This window comes from Falco naumanni, chromosome 17, assembly GCF_017639655.2.
Source record: "Falco naumanni isolate bFalNau1 chromosome 17, bFalNau1.pat, whole genome shotgun sequence".
Lineage (NCBI taxonomy): Eukaryota > Metazoa > Chordata > Aves > Falconiformes > Falconidae > Falco > Falco naumanni.
Window position 1 is genome coordinate 1,408,744 of NC_054070.1, and position 13,186 is coordinate 1,421,929.

The 13,186-nt window shown below is 57.1% G+C and overlaps 1 protein-coding gene across 15 annotated transcripts in view; it reads right to left on the reverse strand.

Annotated features, from left to right (window-relative positions):
* PPFIA4 (PTPRF interacting protein alpha 4) overlaps positions 1 to 13,186 on the reverse strand; it is a 57,720-nt gene that overhangs the window by 8,627 nt on the left and 35,907 nt on the right. For 7 of the 15 annotated variants that reach the window (XM_040616772.1, XM_040616769.1, XM_040616764.1 and 4 more), the window contains 17 exons: positions 12,936 to 13,031; positions 12,273 to 12,494; positions 11,670 to 11,816; positions 11,412 to 11,546; positions 10,694 to 10,777; positions 10,129 to 10,260; positions 8,569 to 8,631; positions 7,121 to 7,212; positions 4,827 to 4,968; positions 4,368 to 4,573; positions 3,693 to 3,933; positions 3,423 to 3,458; positions 2,701 to 2,834; positions 2,370 to 2,533; positions 1,635 to 1,731; positions 1,319 to 1,400; positions 688 to 888 (listed from right to left, as the gene is read on the reverse strand). In XM_040616772.1, the coding sequence (XP_040472706.1) occupies positions 688 to 888; positions 1,319 to 1,400; positions 1,635 to 1,731; positions 2,370 to 2,533; positions 2,701 to 2,834; positions 3,423 to 3,458; positions 3,693 to 3,933; positions 4,368 to 4,573; positions 4,827 to 4,968; positions 7,121 to 7,212; positions 8,569 to 8,631; positions 10,129 to 10,260; positions 10,694 to 10,777; positions 11,412 to 11,546; positions 11,670 to 11,816; positions 12,273 to 12,494; positions 12,936 to 13,031 (2,274 nt within the window). The remainder of the gene's footprint in view (positions 1 to 687; positions 889 to 1,318; positions 1,401 to 1,634; positions 1,732 to 2,369; positions 2,534 to 2,700; positions 2,835 to 3,422; positions 3,459 to 3,692; positions 3,934 to 4,367; positions 4,574 to 4,826; positions 4,969 to 7,120; positions 7,213 to 8,568; positions 8,632 to 10,128; positions 10,261 to 10,693; positions 10,778 to 11,411; positions 11,547 to 11,669; positions 11,817 to 12,272; positions 12,495 to 12,935; positions 13,032 to 13,186) is intronic. The other 8 variants (XM_040616773.1, XM_040616770.1, XM_040616765.1 and 5 more) reach the window with 5 other exon arrangements.

The window sequence follows — 13,186 nt, forward strand, 5'->3', positions numbered from 1 at the left end:
GAGCCTGCAGGCTTGTCTCTAACAGCTGTGAGCCCAGCCACGGCCAGCTGAAGGGACACAGCACGCTTGGGGCCTTTCCTTCTGCTGGCTGCATTTCTACAGATGTGTCTTGACATTACTGGGGCACCATTAACCCCTCGAGGGGTTTGGGGACCAGTACAAGACACGATCCCTCCATCTGCTCCATATTCTATCCAGGGCAAAACTGGGACCTGCAGTTGCTCTGATTTGCCCCAGGAATTTCACGTGATCCCAGGAAAAGGCTGGTATTGAGGAAAAGGCTGTGCATAACTGAGTTGGCCCTGTAAATCACACACATGCTGTTTGGATGGGATTTTATCCTCTCCAGGGCAGACCGTCCCCAAGCTTTGCTCTTCGCGGGCTGCTCAGCAGGGTCAGCCTCTTGCTGACAGTCTCACAGTGTGAGGAAAAGAGCATTTGCTGGTGCCTCAAGACAGGAAAGTGCTTCACACTCGATGGTCATAAACGATCTTTGTGCCTGAGGACAAGTGTCTGGTGATTTGACTGGCCCATGAGGGAGCGTCACCCCCTCCACGGCCACGTCTGCCTGTAACACTGGGACTCCCTGGTGACCGATGGACCGCTGTGGTCACAACGAGCCAGAGGAAGGAGGGAAACCAGTGCGTTGTCCTGCTCCATGGAGGGTCTGTAGCACGGAGCACTTACCGTCCGTGAGGTGGGTGGTGCTGAGGGGCTCGTAAGCGAGACCATCTCCTGGATGGCCAGACGCAGTTTCAGGCGATGCAACGCATTGCTGATGCCGATCTCCCTCTGGATCTCAGTGTCAGACAGGGCCGACATGATGGCTCCGCTCTTCACGTTGGCTCGGCAAGCGGCAACATACCAGGCTGGCATCCCCACCCAGAGCTGCCAAAACAGGGCAAAGCTGGTGACTGCCTGACAGACCCCCTCTAACTACCACCGGCAGGATCAAGGTCATCCTCTTTGAAGCTCAATATCAATAAACCCACATGGGGCTCCATTTTTGTTTGTAGCTTGCACAGATGGCCTGCAGGCACCCCAGCATCCCTATATCTGACGGACACAGCCCAGGGAAAGAGCACCCACTAAGCCTTTCAACTCAAAGCTCTACTCAAATCACGACCGTACAGAATATGTGAGGGATCTGGGGATCTGCTCTGTTTCCCGCGGTTTTGTAACCACCAACCATGTGCATGGACCAAGCATGGTGGGACTGTGGGGTGCTGTACCGCTGTTGGGGGAGCACACTACAGACCAGCAGTGACTGCAAAGCTGTTGGTGCATGGGGACGATGCACAGGTACACTCTGCCTCACCTCCAGCCAGGAGACAACAGTGGGGCCATCCCAGTGAGCAAAGGGCAATCCTTTCCTCCGAGCCTCTTCCAGGAGTTCGTGCCTGGAGGGAACAGAGGCACAAGAGTCATTTATTGGGAGCTTGTTGGGGAAAGGGGCTCCTGAAAGTGAGTAGACCATGGGCAATAAGAACCAGCTGGTAGCAAAGCAATAAAGGAGCTAACAGGGCTCAAGAGAGGGTGAAGATGAGAGGCCTTTTCCAGTCCCATGCTGCCCCTGCTTCTCAGCCATTGGGCAGGACATTTTTTTGCTGGGGCAGGGAAGAAGGTTCACTCACTTCTTCCGCAGGCGCCGATCCTTCTCGGCCTGAGCACCCAGCTTGCCAAGTCCCAGAGGGTCCTGCATGCCCACCTCCATCTCGGTCAGCAGCACTGCTGGGCAAGCAAGACATCCTCAGGTCAGCCTGATTTCCCTAGGGTCAGCATGACATCCCCCAGGGCCACTGTGGGCACTCTCGCAGTCCCCATGCCAGGGTGTTGGGGACGCACCGTCACACCACAGGAGGTGACAGTCTCCATTTCCAACCCACCCACATAGCCCTCCTGCATCCCTGGAAAGCCCAAGGGGATCTCTGCCTGCCATGCCTCCCATTGCAAAATGCTAAACATCAAAGCAGAGAAGGATTTAAGAGTGGAAAAGCTGGTCCTACCAAAGGGCTCTACAAAATCAAGAAGGTCCTATGGCGAGGGAAGCAGATTTGGGGACATTAAAGATAAGGCACAGTGACAGGGGGTCACCACCCTCACTGCAGCTCTTGCAGAGCATTAAGAGTGATCCCATGCTCAGGCCAGAAAGGGCCATGGGGCAGAAAGCACCAGAACCCAATGGCCCTGTAGCTTCAGGGGGCCCAGAGCCAGTGGCCCCAACATCCCCAAACCAGCAGAGGTGTCCCTGCTCCTCCGTCTGTCACCCCAACAGCACCCTAAAGCCAGACAGTGCCAGGAGACGTGCAGAGAGCCTGGCCCAAGAGGACGCCCACCCGGCACGCACAGGAATAGGGCTGCTCACGGACCCTGCCCCGTGGCCCCTTCTCTGCTCAGCTGAATCAAGCGACCCTTCTCTTTTTTCCCGAACAAGCGCCCGATGGAGGATTTGATCCCCTTCCTCTTGGAGCCCTTGTGCAAGGAGTCCTGGCTGCTGTTGCTGCTGGGGTTGCTGGCCTGCTCCTCCAGCGAGCTGGGGATGGAGGAGGGAGAGGAACAGCAAAGCCTTTCGGTTATTCCTGAGCAGCACACAAGCCATGGCAAACCCCAGCCCGTCCCACAATCCCACGCTTGCCCCATGTAAATCCTCAAACCAACAGAGCAGGCACTGGTGTGAGATCCAAAGGGTGCTCCACATACCTCTTCCCATCCTCCTGACTTAGCGCAGGGTGGCCCAGCTTCTCCAGCCGCAATGTCCTGGGTGAGGATGGGGGGGACGTCTCACATTTGATGGTGGTTTTATCCTCTCGGCTTTCGTCCCGAGCTGCAGGTGACTGAACAAGCACAGAAGCCATGAGGCTGGGCAGCCAAAGCCCACCTCCATCCTTGCCCTGCTGCCTGCCTCTCTCTTGCTCCATGGAGGCATGGCCAAAAGAGCCACCAGGGCCCTGAGGCTTTGCCACGCTCCAGGATTGGCCTGAACTAGAGCTCTGGCAATGGCTCGAGATGCCCAAGCAGATGGGGAGGATGTGGCCACATGGCCAAGAACCTGGGAATAGGGGGAAAAGAGGATGCAGCTCCATGGTCCATGTCAGGGTGTGGAGACAGGAGCTGCCGGCCCTCAGAAGAGGGCTCTGAGGAGCACAGATGGGAATGTCCCAAAGACTCCCTGTTGCCAGAGGGGACACACAATGTTTGAGGACCCAGTGGCTTTCTGAACCTCCCCATGTCCTGCCAGACCCCCCAGGCTGCCAGCTGGCACATCTCCAAGCACCTTATGGGATCCCCATGATCCTCCTGCTGAATCCCTGGGGTCCCCAGCTCCATCCCGCGCCTGCTGCACCCTGACCTGGTGTGGACAAAGCCAGGAGCAGGCTGGAAAAGGGGCTTGGACAAAAACCAACGGGATGGGAGCCACTCACTAGCAGTTTCCTCCGGTGCTTCCTCAAGTCGCTGGGCTGATTGCAAGGGGGAAAGCGAGAGAGACACAGAAAGGGGGGCAGTTAATGGAGAACCCCCCCGCAGAGCAGTCCCGGGGCCAGGTGTGCCAGGCTGGGAGACAGCGAACATGGGCACCCCCGTTCCACATCACCCTCCCGCACACCCACGTGGATGCCGGGGCATCGCTCCCACCCCAGGCAGCCATGCGCACACCCTGTCCAGCCCCCCATCCACCGCGCCTGCCTCCTCACCAATGTCATGATCCCCATGCGGTCGAGGTCCTGAGCGGCGCTGCGGGAGGAGAGCTTGGGGGTGGAGCGGCCACTGAGCGGTGGGGATGAGCTGGCCAGGGACAGGGCCGTCAGCGAGGTGGGGATGGAAGCTCTTTTGCAGAGCTGGGTGAGGTTGAGGCCTTCCATGCTGCCGCTCGTGACGCGGGTCTCCAGCTCCTCTGCGCGGAGCTCCGTGGACTCCTTCTCCTCTTGGATCATCCTGGAAGAGCAGCAGGGCTCAGGACTCCTGGCTCCCCACCTTTCTGGGGAGTCATTTCACACCTCCCAGCACAGGATCTCCCTACCCTGGGGAAATGCACCTTGGGTGCTGTGACTCAAGCGCCCTGTCTCCAGGAATGGCAGCAAAGATCCATCAGGATCCACATAAACCACAGCTGAGACATACCACGATTTCTTTTAATATTCATGGAGGACTTTTTTTTAAATAATGAACCTTTCTGTGAGCCAGCGCTGGTGCAGCTGAGGGACAGGGAGCCATGTGCAGGAAAGACCAAGCCCTGTGGGTGGATGTCCTAGAGCCATTTCCCTGGCTGAAGCTCAACCAGGACCTCAATTTTAGGGCATCAGAGCCTCCTGCCACCCCTGGAGCCATTTCAGAGCAAGGTGGTGGTGGGTTTTGGCCATGGTCACTACCTGATCTCCTCGTTGATGGCATCCAGCTGCTCCTGGAGCATCATAGCCAATGTCTGGGCATCTGAGTGCCCGCCAGGGGAGAGCACGTCCATGGAGCTGAAGAGCGTCTCACGGTCATCGTCATCCACATCGGAGATCTCAGGGTCGCTGTCGAAAGCATGAGGCCCTGTGGCCAGGACGCCGCCTGCCTGGGTCTGCTCCCAGTCCTGGGGGAACAAGGTCCACTGGTCCTACTCGGCACCCCCATGTCTCCAAAAGCCAAATTGGAGACCTCCACGCAACAGTTACAACTCAATGCAAGCCCAATGGGAAATCCATCCTGCCACACTAACCCCCCCACGCACCAGGTGAATAACATTGCCCCGTGTTTGCAAATCAAGGACACATGAGACCAGCATGCAAGGCAGAAGAAGACCCCAACCCCAGCTCTGACTCCATGCTGGCATGAAGATGGATTACCTTGGCTGGCTCCTCTCGACGGGTGGCAAATCGGCCCTTCTGTGCCCGAGGCAGGCCCGGGGCTGTCCCGAAGGGCTCGGCGGGGGCATGGACCACAGCGCTCAGTGGGAAGCGCAGGTCCGTGGCACTACCCATATGTGATCTGGGGAGAAAGAGCCCTGCTGCAGACATTGCTCCATGCAAGGATGCCCTCATCACCAGGCTACTCCCCTTGCAGCTCAGGCTTGCTCAGGACAGAGGAGGATGAGGCCACTCCGGGACGCCCACCCCAGAGATGCTTGCCTGCTCTCAGAAAACGATGCAAAACCAGGCTCTGGAGAGAGATGCCCCATTCCCCCATGCTGGCCCTGGTGATGTGCTCACAGACTGTAGGAAGCTCAGCCCTGGGCCCTGGCCCGCTGCTGCCTCCCCCTTCGTTGCACTACCCACTGGGGCAGCCAGCCAAGCTCTGGCCAAAACCACCTGGCGCAGTGAGTCTGCTGTGAAACCATGAGCTGAACAGTCCCTTCCTGTCCTTCCCTCTCAAGAACAGCTTGCACCTCCCAACATGTACTGCTTTTCTCCTTCTATTTATATGTTCAACATTCTCATGAAATAAGAAAACCCAAACTCTGATGAAGAAAATCTCATTTGAAAGAGATTTTCCAGGTGTGGGGACATAAGCGTTCTTTGGGATCTCTCAGTAGAAACTGTCTGGGACTTCTCCATCCTCCTCCTCCATGCTTGGGCTGGTGCTTGGGAGTGGGTCCCCATGCCAGGCAGAGCAATACAGCAGCTGCTGTGGGACACGAGGCCACTTTTTGCCGCCTGTGGTACCCACTGCATATCTCCACACTGCCTGGTTGCTCCTCCTCACCCTGAAGACCCAACCAGACAGTTGAGCAAAGTGCCTTCCCAGAGCAAGGGGACATTGCTCTCTATACGCATTGCCATAGGAGGCATGAGGGTTTTTTGGATTTACGATGACAAAAGCAGTTGTCCAAGGCAAATAGCAGGTTTTCCACCACGGTGGGTCCAGTTTGCAGTGCAGATACAGATCTGGGCTCCCCACCACAGCATCCTACTGAGCCCAGACAAAACCACTAACACAAGCAGCTTGGCTTGGTGTCAGTTTGGTGTTTGCAGATGAAGGCACGGCCCAAATTTCAAGGGGATTTCTGTTGTGGAGCCACTGACAAGCTGCTCCCAAGCTAAAAACTGATAAAGGTGCCTTAGACAAAAGCTAACATTTCAGCTGGGGAATTATTCTGGCCTCTGTAACTCAAGCTTTCTGATGATTTTTCATCCAAGAAATAATAATTAAAAAAACCACCAACCCCAAATTGTACATCCTGTTCTTACAGACCTGTACAAAGAGGTCCCACAGGTGCTCCAGACACTCCTCTGGCACTCAGCTGTCCTTCATCCCCACAAGCTCTCCCTCACTCTCCCCTCCGTGACAGACACAGGGCCTCCAGGCCCTCCCCTCTCTGCCACAGCTGCTGAACAGATTTGAAGCTGGTTACACTGGCTCCTTTCCATCTCTTCCAGCCTTCCTGAGAGGTGAATTTTCCCCTCTGGATGTTGCTCTCATTGATCCCTTGCTGCCTCTAACCCATGTTGAAAATGCTCAGAAGAGGATGTGAACTCCCGGGCGGCTGCAGCAACATGGTGGGGTGCATCTCGTGCTGGCATCTTCCTTTTCTAACCCCCTGGTTTCTTGCAGCAGTGCTGGGTACCCTGAGCAGTGACGGAGGCTGAGACCCGATGGACTCATCTCTCCTCCTGGTGCTTTGGGCTGGTACCTCCCCATCTCCCAGCTGACTTTAAATGAAAAGGGTGTGGGAGGACCATTGTAGAAAGGAGGCGAAAAAATGAGGCGGTCATTGTCCTTTGCCTGCAACACCTCAAAAGAGATTCCTCCTTCTCCACCAGCCCACCCCCAGCACACCACAGAGGGAAATGTGTTTGGTGAACATCCAGCTTTCATAGAAAATTAAGCCCTTTGTGCAGAAAAAGAAACAAAGCCCAGTGGTTTTTCACCCGTAGAAGAGCAGATTTGGGGCCATTCAGTTGGGCTGGGTTATTCCCAACAGCCTGTGTCCCACCCCAGGATAATCCACGATGGGGACAGCACAGCTGAGGCTGACCCTGCTGCGATGAACCACCCTGCAGTCCTGCACTGAGGCTTGGTGAAACCAGAAATGCCTGATGCCAACAGCATTTTGGAGCCCTAAAAAAGCAAAATGCCCCCAAAGCCGTGGATGCAGGATGCAAGCACACAGGCTGGCGGGGTTTTGGTGCATGGCCCTTACCTCGTGTGCACGCTCTCCACAAACGTCCCACTTCTGGTCTTGAGCTGATCGACCTCCAGCCTCAGTTTGTCAATCTCATCAGACAACCGTCGCTGTTTGGGGTGAGACAAGAAACAGGCAGGGGTTGGTTTTGCTCTGAAGAGCTGCCAGGTTTGGGGCAATCCACATCCTTAGCTATTTCCAGGTTTATATTCCCTTTACAAATCCCCATCCCAGGTTTAAAGCACCTTTGACACATCGGTAAAGAAACAGCTCATGCAGGCAACAATGAATGATGATGCTGGGGCGATGCTGCGAAGGGAGGAAGTGATCACAGGCCAGACAGACAGACACATGCGTGCTTGAAGCGATGCTGCTTTGAGAAATGAAGGAAAACTGGTCCCACTAGGATGCTCTGGTTGTGCTCCAGACGGCACGTGCACGTTCGTCTTGGCAAAGGGCTGGCAGCAAAGGACTCGCTAGCCAAATCTGATGCTGGCCCTGTCCCTCCAGCTGCCAGCCCCATCCTCATCAGGAACCTGTGCCTGCACTAAGTGGCTGTGCTGTCCTGCGGGAGGTGTGAGGGGCCAGGCTGCGGGCGGGCAGGGAGGCAGGGGAGATGGGATCCTCCAGGCACAGCAGGATCCAGTCCTGTAGGCAAACGGGCCGTACTGGGGTGGGCAACATGCAGGCAGCGTCATGCGAGCCTCAGAGCTTTGCCTCTGCCTTGAGCTGAGCAGACGTGGCTGGAAAGCGTGCGCAGTGCCTGCACATCCTCACCACAGGCAGGGAGCATCTGGGAGACCAAGACCCTGGGCAAGGGGGAAAGCAGCCCCCCCAAACCCCCCAACCATGCATGAGAGTAGGGGCACATCCTGAAAGATCCCATTGCTTCAAAAAGCTGCAACCCCCCAGCTTTCCAGCACAGGCCAATGTGGACTCAAGTTGCAGACCCTACTTAGATGTTTCATCTGAGAGCAGGGGAGGTGCAAAGACCTATGGGGCCTTCTGCAAGCCGGGCATGGAGCAGATTTCCCCCCCAGTTTGAGTGAGGGGGTTGAGACAGCCTCAGGGACAAAGGGGACATGGCTGCCTGAGCAGCACTGTCCCTCGCAGCCAGGCTGCACCAAAGAGCACTGGGGTAAATCCTCCTCTAGACACGCGGGCGAAGCCACCCCGGCCTCACTGCTGTCCTCGGCGGGGGGGTCAGGGATGGATGAGTGTGATACAAATATGGAGACGGGACTGAACATGCCTGTTAGGGAACCGAACCGGGGGTCTCCAGGGAGGTGGGTGGCAGCTTCCATCCAGCCACTGCGTGGGTTAGTTTGTGGCCTCCTGCTGCTGGGCGCTTCGGGATCCCAGCTCCTCCGAAACTAGGGTATTTTAGGAGGTACGACTGCCACTAGCCGGGGATTAGGAGTGAGGAAGCGCAGTCACTAGGGCAGGCTCCCTGCAGCGGCATTTACCTTGTCGTGCTGGTGTTCCTCTATCTGCTTTTGGGTATTTTCCAGCTCTTGTAACAATGTGTTCTTTGAAAAACGAAACAAAAGAAAAGGGAACAAAAACAGGAAAGAAAAAGAGAGACCGTTTAGAAAACGGCCATGCAGCCTCCTGGGAACGGCCAGTGTGGAGCTGCTGTGTGGGCGGTGTGGCGGGTGCCTGGCAGGAGGGACAGCAGTGGCTCCCTGATCTATTCCTCACCTACCTGCCTGCGAACCGCTCTTCTCTGCAGACCTCCTGCTCCTCAAGCAGGGCTGCCGTAGCTCAACTCCTGCCCCACACCGTGGCCAGGTCATGGCCATGGAGGGCAAGTGGTGATTAGAGATTTGGTGGGCAGGGCTTGAAGATTAGGAAATGCGTCTGAGAGGAGATCAACTTCTCAAGCAGCTGGATCAAGGGCAAAAATGTCCTCTACATCTAAGCTAGGGAATAGGCAGGGGGAAAAGAAGATGCATTTGCAGCTGCCTGACCTCATGCTCTTTTCTGGGAGATGCTGGCAACCAAATAAGATCGTTTTTGCTTGTGGAAGTCCTGGAGAAACAATCTGGGTGAGCCAGTGCCAGCAGCAGGCTGGGAAGCAGGTGATGCCCTTTTGCAATGTGCCACCTCTCTGGTTGCTGTCACTTAATGGGGTGGGAATTTGTACTCGGCCTCATGTGTTGGGTCCTGCTCTTCACCCAGAGCTACTCAGACCTATCTGCTGAATGACTGGACATGCTGGCATAGCCAGATCTGGTGGGGGACAGGAGGTGCAGAGCAGCAGGGGAGACAGACCCAGCCCTGGAGGCATCAGCTGGGCGGTGCAACCCCTCTGTGCTGACTTGCTAAAGGGAGCCTGGCCCCTGCAGGAACCCAGATAGAGGTGAATTATCAAGGCCTGGCCTCCCATTGGCACTGCGAGGTTGATCCTTGCTCTGAGCCACCTGCTGTCCCAGCTAACTGCATTCATGCTGGGGCAGCAGCAACTCCAGCTGGCTCCTCAAAGGAAAGCTCAGATCCCCAGAAGGAGCGGGGTGGGAGCTGGAAGGCTGCTCATGGACTCTGCCCAGGCATGGAGAAAGCAGATCAGTCTGGGCTTGGGGGGCTGGAAGGTTTCAAGGCAGCATGTGTAGGGGATGGGCAGGTGGCACAGGATGAACGCTGCATTTTCTCCTGCAAAATGCAGTATGGTTTTGCTCCAACAGCCGGGTGCAGGCTGCAGTCAAGGCTGCGCCAAAAGAGACACAGGGAAGCGAGGGAATGGAGCAGGACAAACCCTGGTGCTGCCGGAGATCAAAGGTGGTGGGGAGTGGGTCTTACCGGGCAGGGGCTGGCTAGAGGTGAGGGTATGATGCAGGGCACACTTCCCTGCACTCCCATCAGCCCCAGTGCCCGGCTGGCGTACTGCACGTGATCATTCCTCCATCCCTGCACAGGTACTTCCAAAGCCCTGGGCTGTGGCTGGCTGAGGCTCCACACTGGAGGGGCCGCAGACCCCTCAACCCCCCGACAGCCCCCCAGAGGACCCCCTGCCCCCCAGTCACTACCTTCTCCTCCAAGGCTGCCATCCTCTCCTTGAGATGCAGCTGCAGCCGCTCATTGGACTCGCTCAGCAGACGGTCCACGGTGTCTGAGAGCCGCTTGTTGTGCTCCTCATTCATCTTCTCCCGCTGGCGGGCCTGCAACGGCAAACAGCGACCGGCCCCATCAGATCCGGCAGATCTGCCCCTCTGGCCACGTGGGGCTCAGTGCCCTCCTGCCATCCCATGCCTGCTGGTGGTGTCAGAGCTGACCCACCTGGCTCAGCTTTTGAGGACAAACCCACCCCTTACAGCACTGATCAGACCCTCTGTGGGGTTCTGCCAGTCTCAGCCATTTCCCAGCCAGGGATGAAGAGGAGAGGACAGGATTCAAAGAGATCCTGCCTGCCTGACCCTTTGTGGTGTGCGCAGGTACCCAGCCAGGGATGAAGAGGAGGGGACAGGATTCAAAGAGATCCTGCCTGCCTGACCCTTTGTGGTGTGCGCAGGTACCCAGCCACCAAGACAAGGGGGAGCCAAGGTCAGATCAGAACCTGCCAGGACTCCCCCATCCAGGCTGAGCAGCACTTACCCTGGCCAGCTCCTGGTTCTTCTCCTCTAGCTGACTCTCCAGCTGCCGGAGGTGCTCCTCGATGCTCCCGTGCCTCTCTTCTGCCTGGGAAAAGCAGAGCAGCCCTCTTGGATGACGCTCCCCAAAACCATGTGGGGTCCTCCTGCATCCTTCCCTCCATTCCTGCATCCTTATCCTTCTGTGGGATGCAGCATTCTCTCCCACTGTCTGCATCCCCACCATGGTCCACCCTGTGCTCTGCACGCAAAACAGCCCAGCTAGCAAGGTGATGGGAGAGGGAGAGATGCTCTGTGAGCAATCAGGCACCCGTTCCAGTGCCCAGGAAGGGTAGAGCTGGCCGTATCCACATCTCCCTCCAGGCCTGAACCTTCCCAGATCCACCTTGGGTCCTTCCTCTTCCTCCTCATCCCAGAGTGGTCCCAGCACAACCTGAAGGCTATCCACACTGACAGGACTATGCTTGCCTTGAAGAAAGGAGCTGTGGGGAGGGGGCAAACCCTATGCATGCAGGACACATTGAGAACTTTAGAAACAGCGCATTGTCCCTGCAGCCATGGGGAAGGCAGAGGACAGCAAAGCTCAGAGGCTGAGGAGGACAGTGGGGTGCCTTGGGCCTGCCAGGGGCTCCATCACTGCAGGGGCATGGCCAGACCTGCCTCTTCCTCTGGTTCCTGTGCTCCCTTTCTGGCTCTGGTCCCCGACCACCCTGCACACTTGCCTTGGTGAGTGCAGCAATGCGCTGGGCCAGCTCCGCTTCCACCTCAGGCAGCGTCTCTGCCTTCCGCATTGTCTGTTGCAGCTTCTGCTCCGCCAGCTCCAGCAGCTCCTGCAGGTGCCGGGCTTTCTCCTCACACTGTGGGACAGGGCAGGATGGGTGCCTGGCACCAAGGCTTGCCCGCTTCTCCCATCCCCAGCACCCACTTCTCCCTCCCAAGTCCCTGTGGTGGTGGGGAGTCTTTGGGTCCAGCTTTGGTACCTGGCGGTGCAGGGACTCCTTGTTGGCCAGCTCGCTTTCCAGCTTGTCATTGAGGTCATGGATGGAGGTTGCTTCTCGCTGGGCTGCTAGGTAGCGTTTTTCCAGTGTGGTGATCCTCTCCTCCATGTCCTCTTTCTGAGCCAGGGCCTGGGGAAGTGATGGGACTGTCACATACTGGTCTATGTCTACCATTCCCACTGTGGGAATAATTGGGCCACCCAGCTCCTGTGAGCCTGGGTCGCCCCTGAGTCCAAGCATGCAATGAAAACCCTGCTTCATACAGGGATGAGGGACAGCAGAGTGGGAGAGCGACAAAGTGAGAGTCAAGCAATCACAAGAAAACTTTCTAGCATGGACACAGCTCACTGCCCCAGGTCCGCAGCACACCCGGGTATCTTTGTGTCTGCTTACAACCTCAGGGAAGCCCTGCTGATGGACTTGGGGACAATCTCCCAAAGGCAGTGGCCTCTTTTGGGGAACACAGGCCTTCACCCTGCATACAACAGCAGTTACAATCCCTTCCCAGCCCAGAGCATGTGGAAGCTCCTGTGAATGTCTCTGCAACTGCAACAGGCTTGGCAGTGCGAGAGGACAGTGTCTAACCTCTCGGAGGTCCCTCTGGTACTTGCTGCTCATCTCCTCCGATTTGATCAGATCCTTCCTGGCGGTGCCCAGATCCTCCTCCAGCTCAGCGACGCTGGCAGCCAATGCAGAGATGCGCTCCTTGGCCTGGACCACTTCGAAATTCTGCTTCTCCAGGAGCTCCTGTAGCTCCACCACCCGTCCTGCCTCATCATCCGGGTGGACGGAGCCATTGGAGAGCCGCTGCAAGGCAGCAGAGAGGGAGGCGGATGCCGGGCTGCCCCAGAGCATAGGCTGGCATTGCCTGCAGCTATGCACTGGGGGAAGATGGCCCTGCTGGGACGCAGTGAGGTGGTGGGGATGGAGACATGGGGCTCTGGGACCCCCCGTCAACAGTCTCCGCTAGCCAAGGATGTGGCTTCTCACAGGCATGATGGAATAGGGATGGTTGAGGGCTTCCCAGAGCACCCCTGGGAAGCAGAGCCCCTAGGAACATCCAAGCAGGAGCACAAACTCCCCTCCACTCAGAAATGGCCTGTATCTACCGGGAAGAGCATCTCCCAGGGGGTTGGATGCAGGGGAGAGGGAAAAAAGTTTTCAGCACCCTGGAGGCAGCAACAAGGGGGCTGGAGTAATGATGACCTCAGTGAGCACAGTCAGAGCAGGGGTTTCTGGGGCTCTCACCTTCCAGGGAAGCTTCTGTGCTGGCTCCTTGGGCTCCCTCTCATCCCGCTCACCCGCTGGGGCCTCCCGAGAAGCACCTTGCTGCAGAGCTGCCACCTGCATGACAAAGGGCTTAATTAATGAGAGAAAGCAGATGAGACCAGCTGGTCTTGTCAGCTGGTGAGACCAGCCCTGGTGCACCCAGGTCTGCAGATGGCTTCCTGCTGAAATCCTCCACCATCATACTCATTAGTGCCTATAGCTGAGGAGGA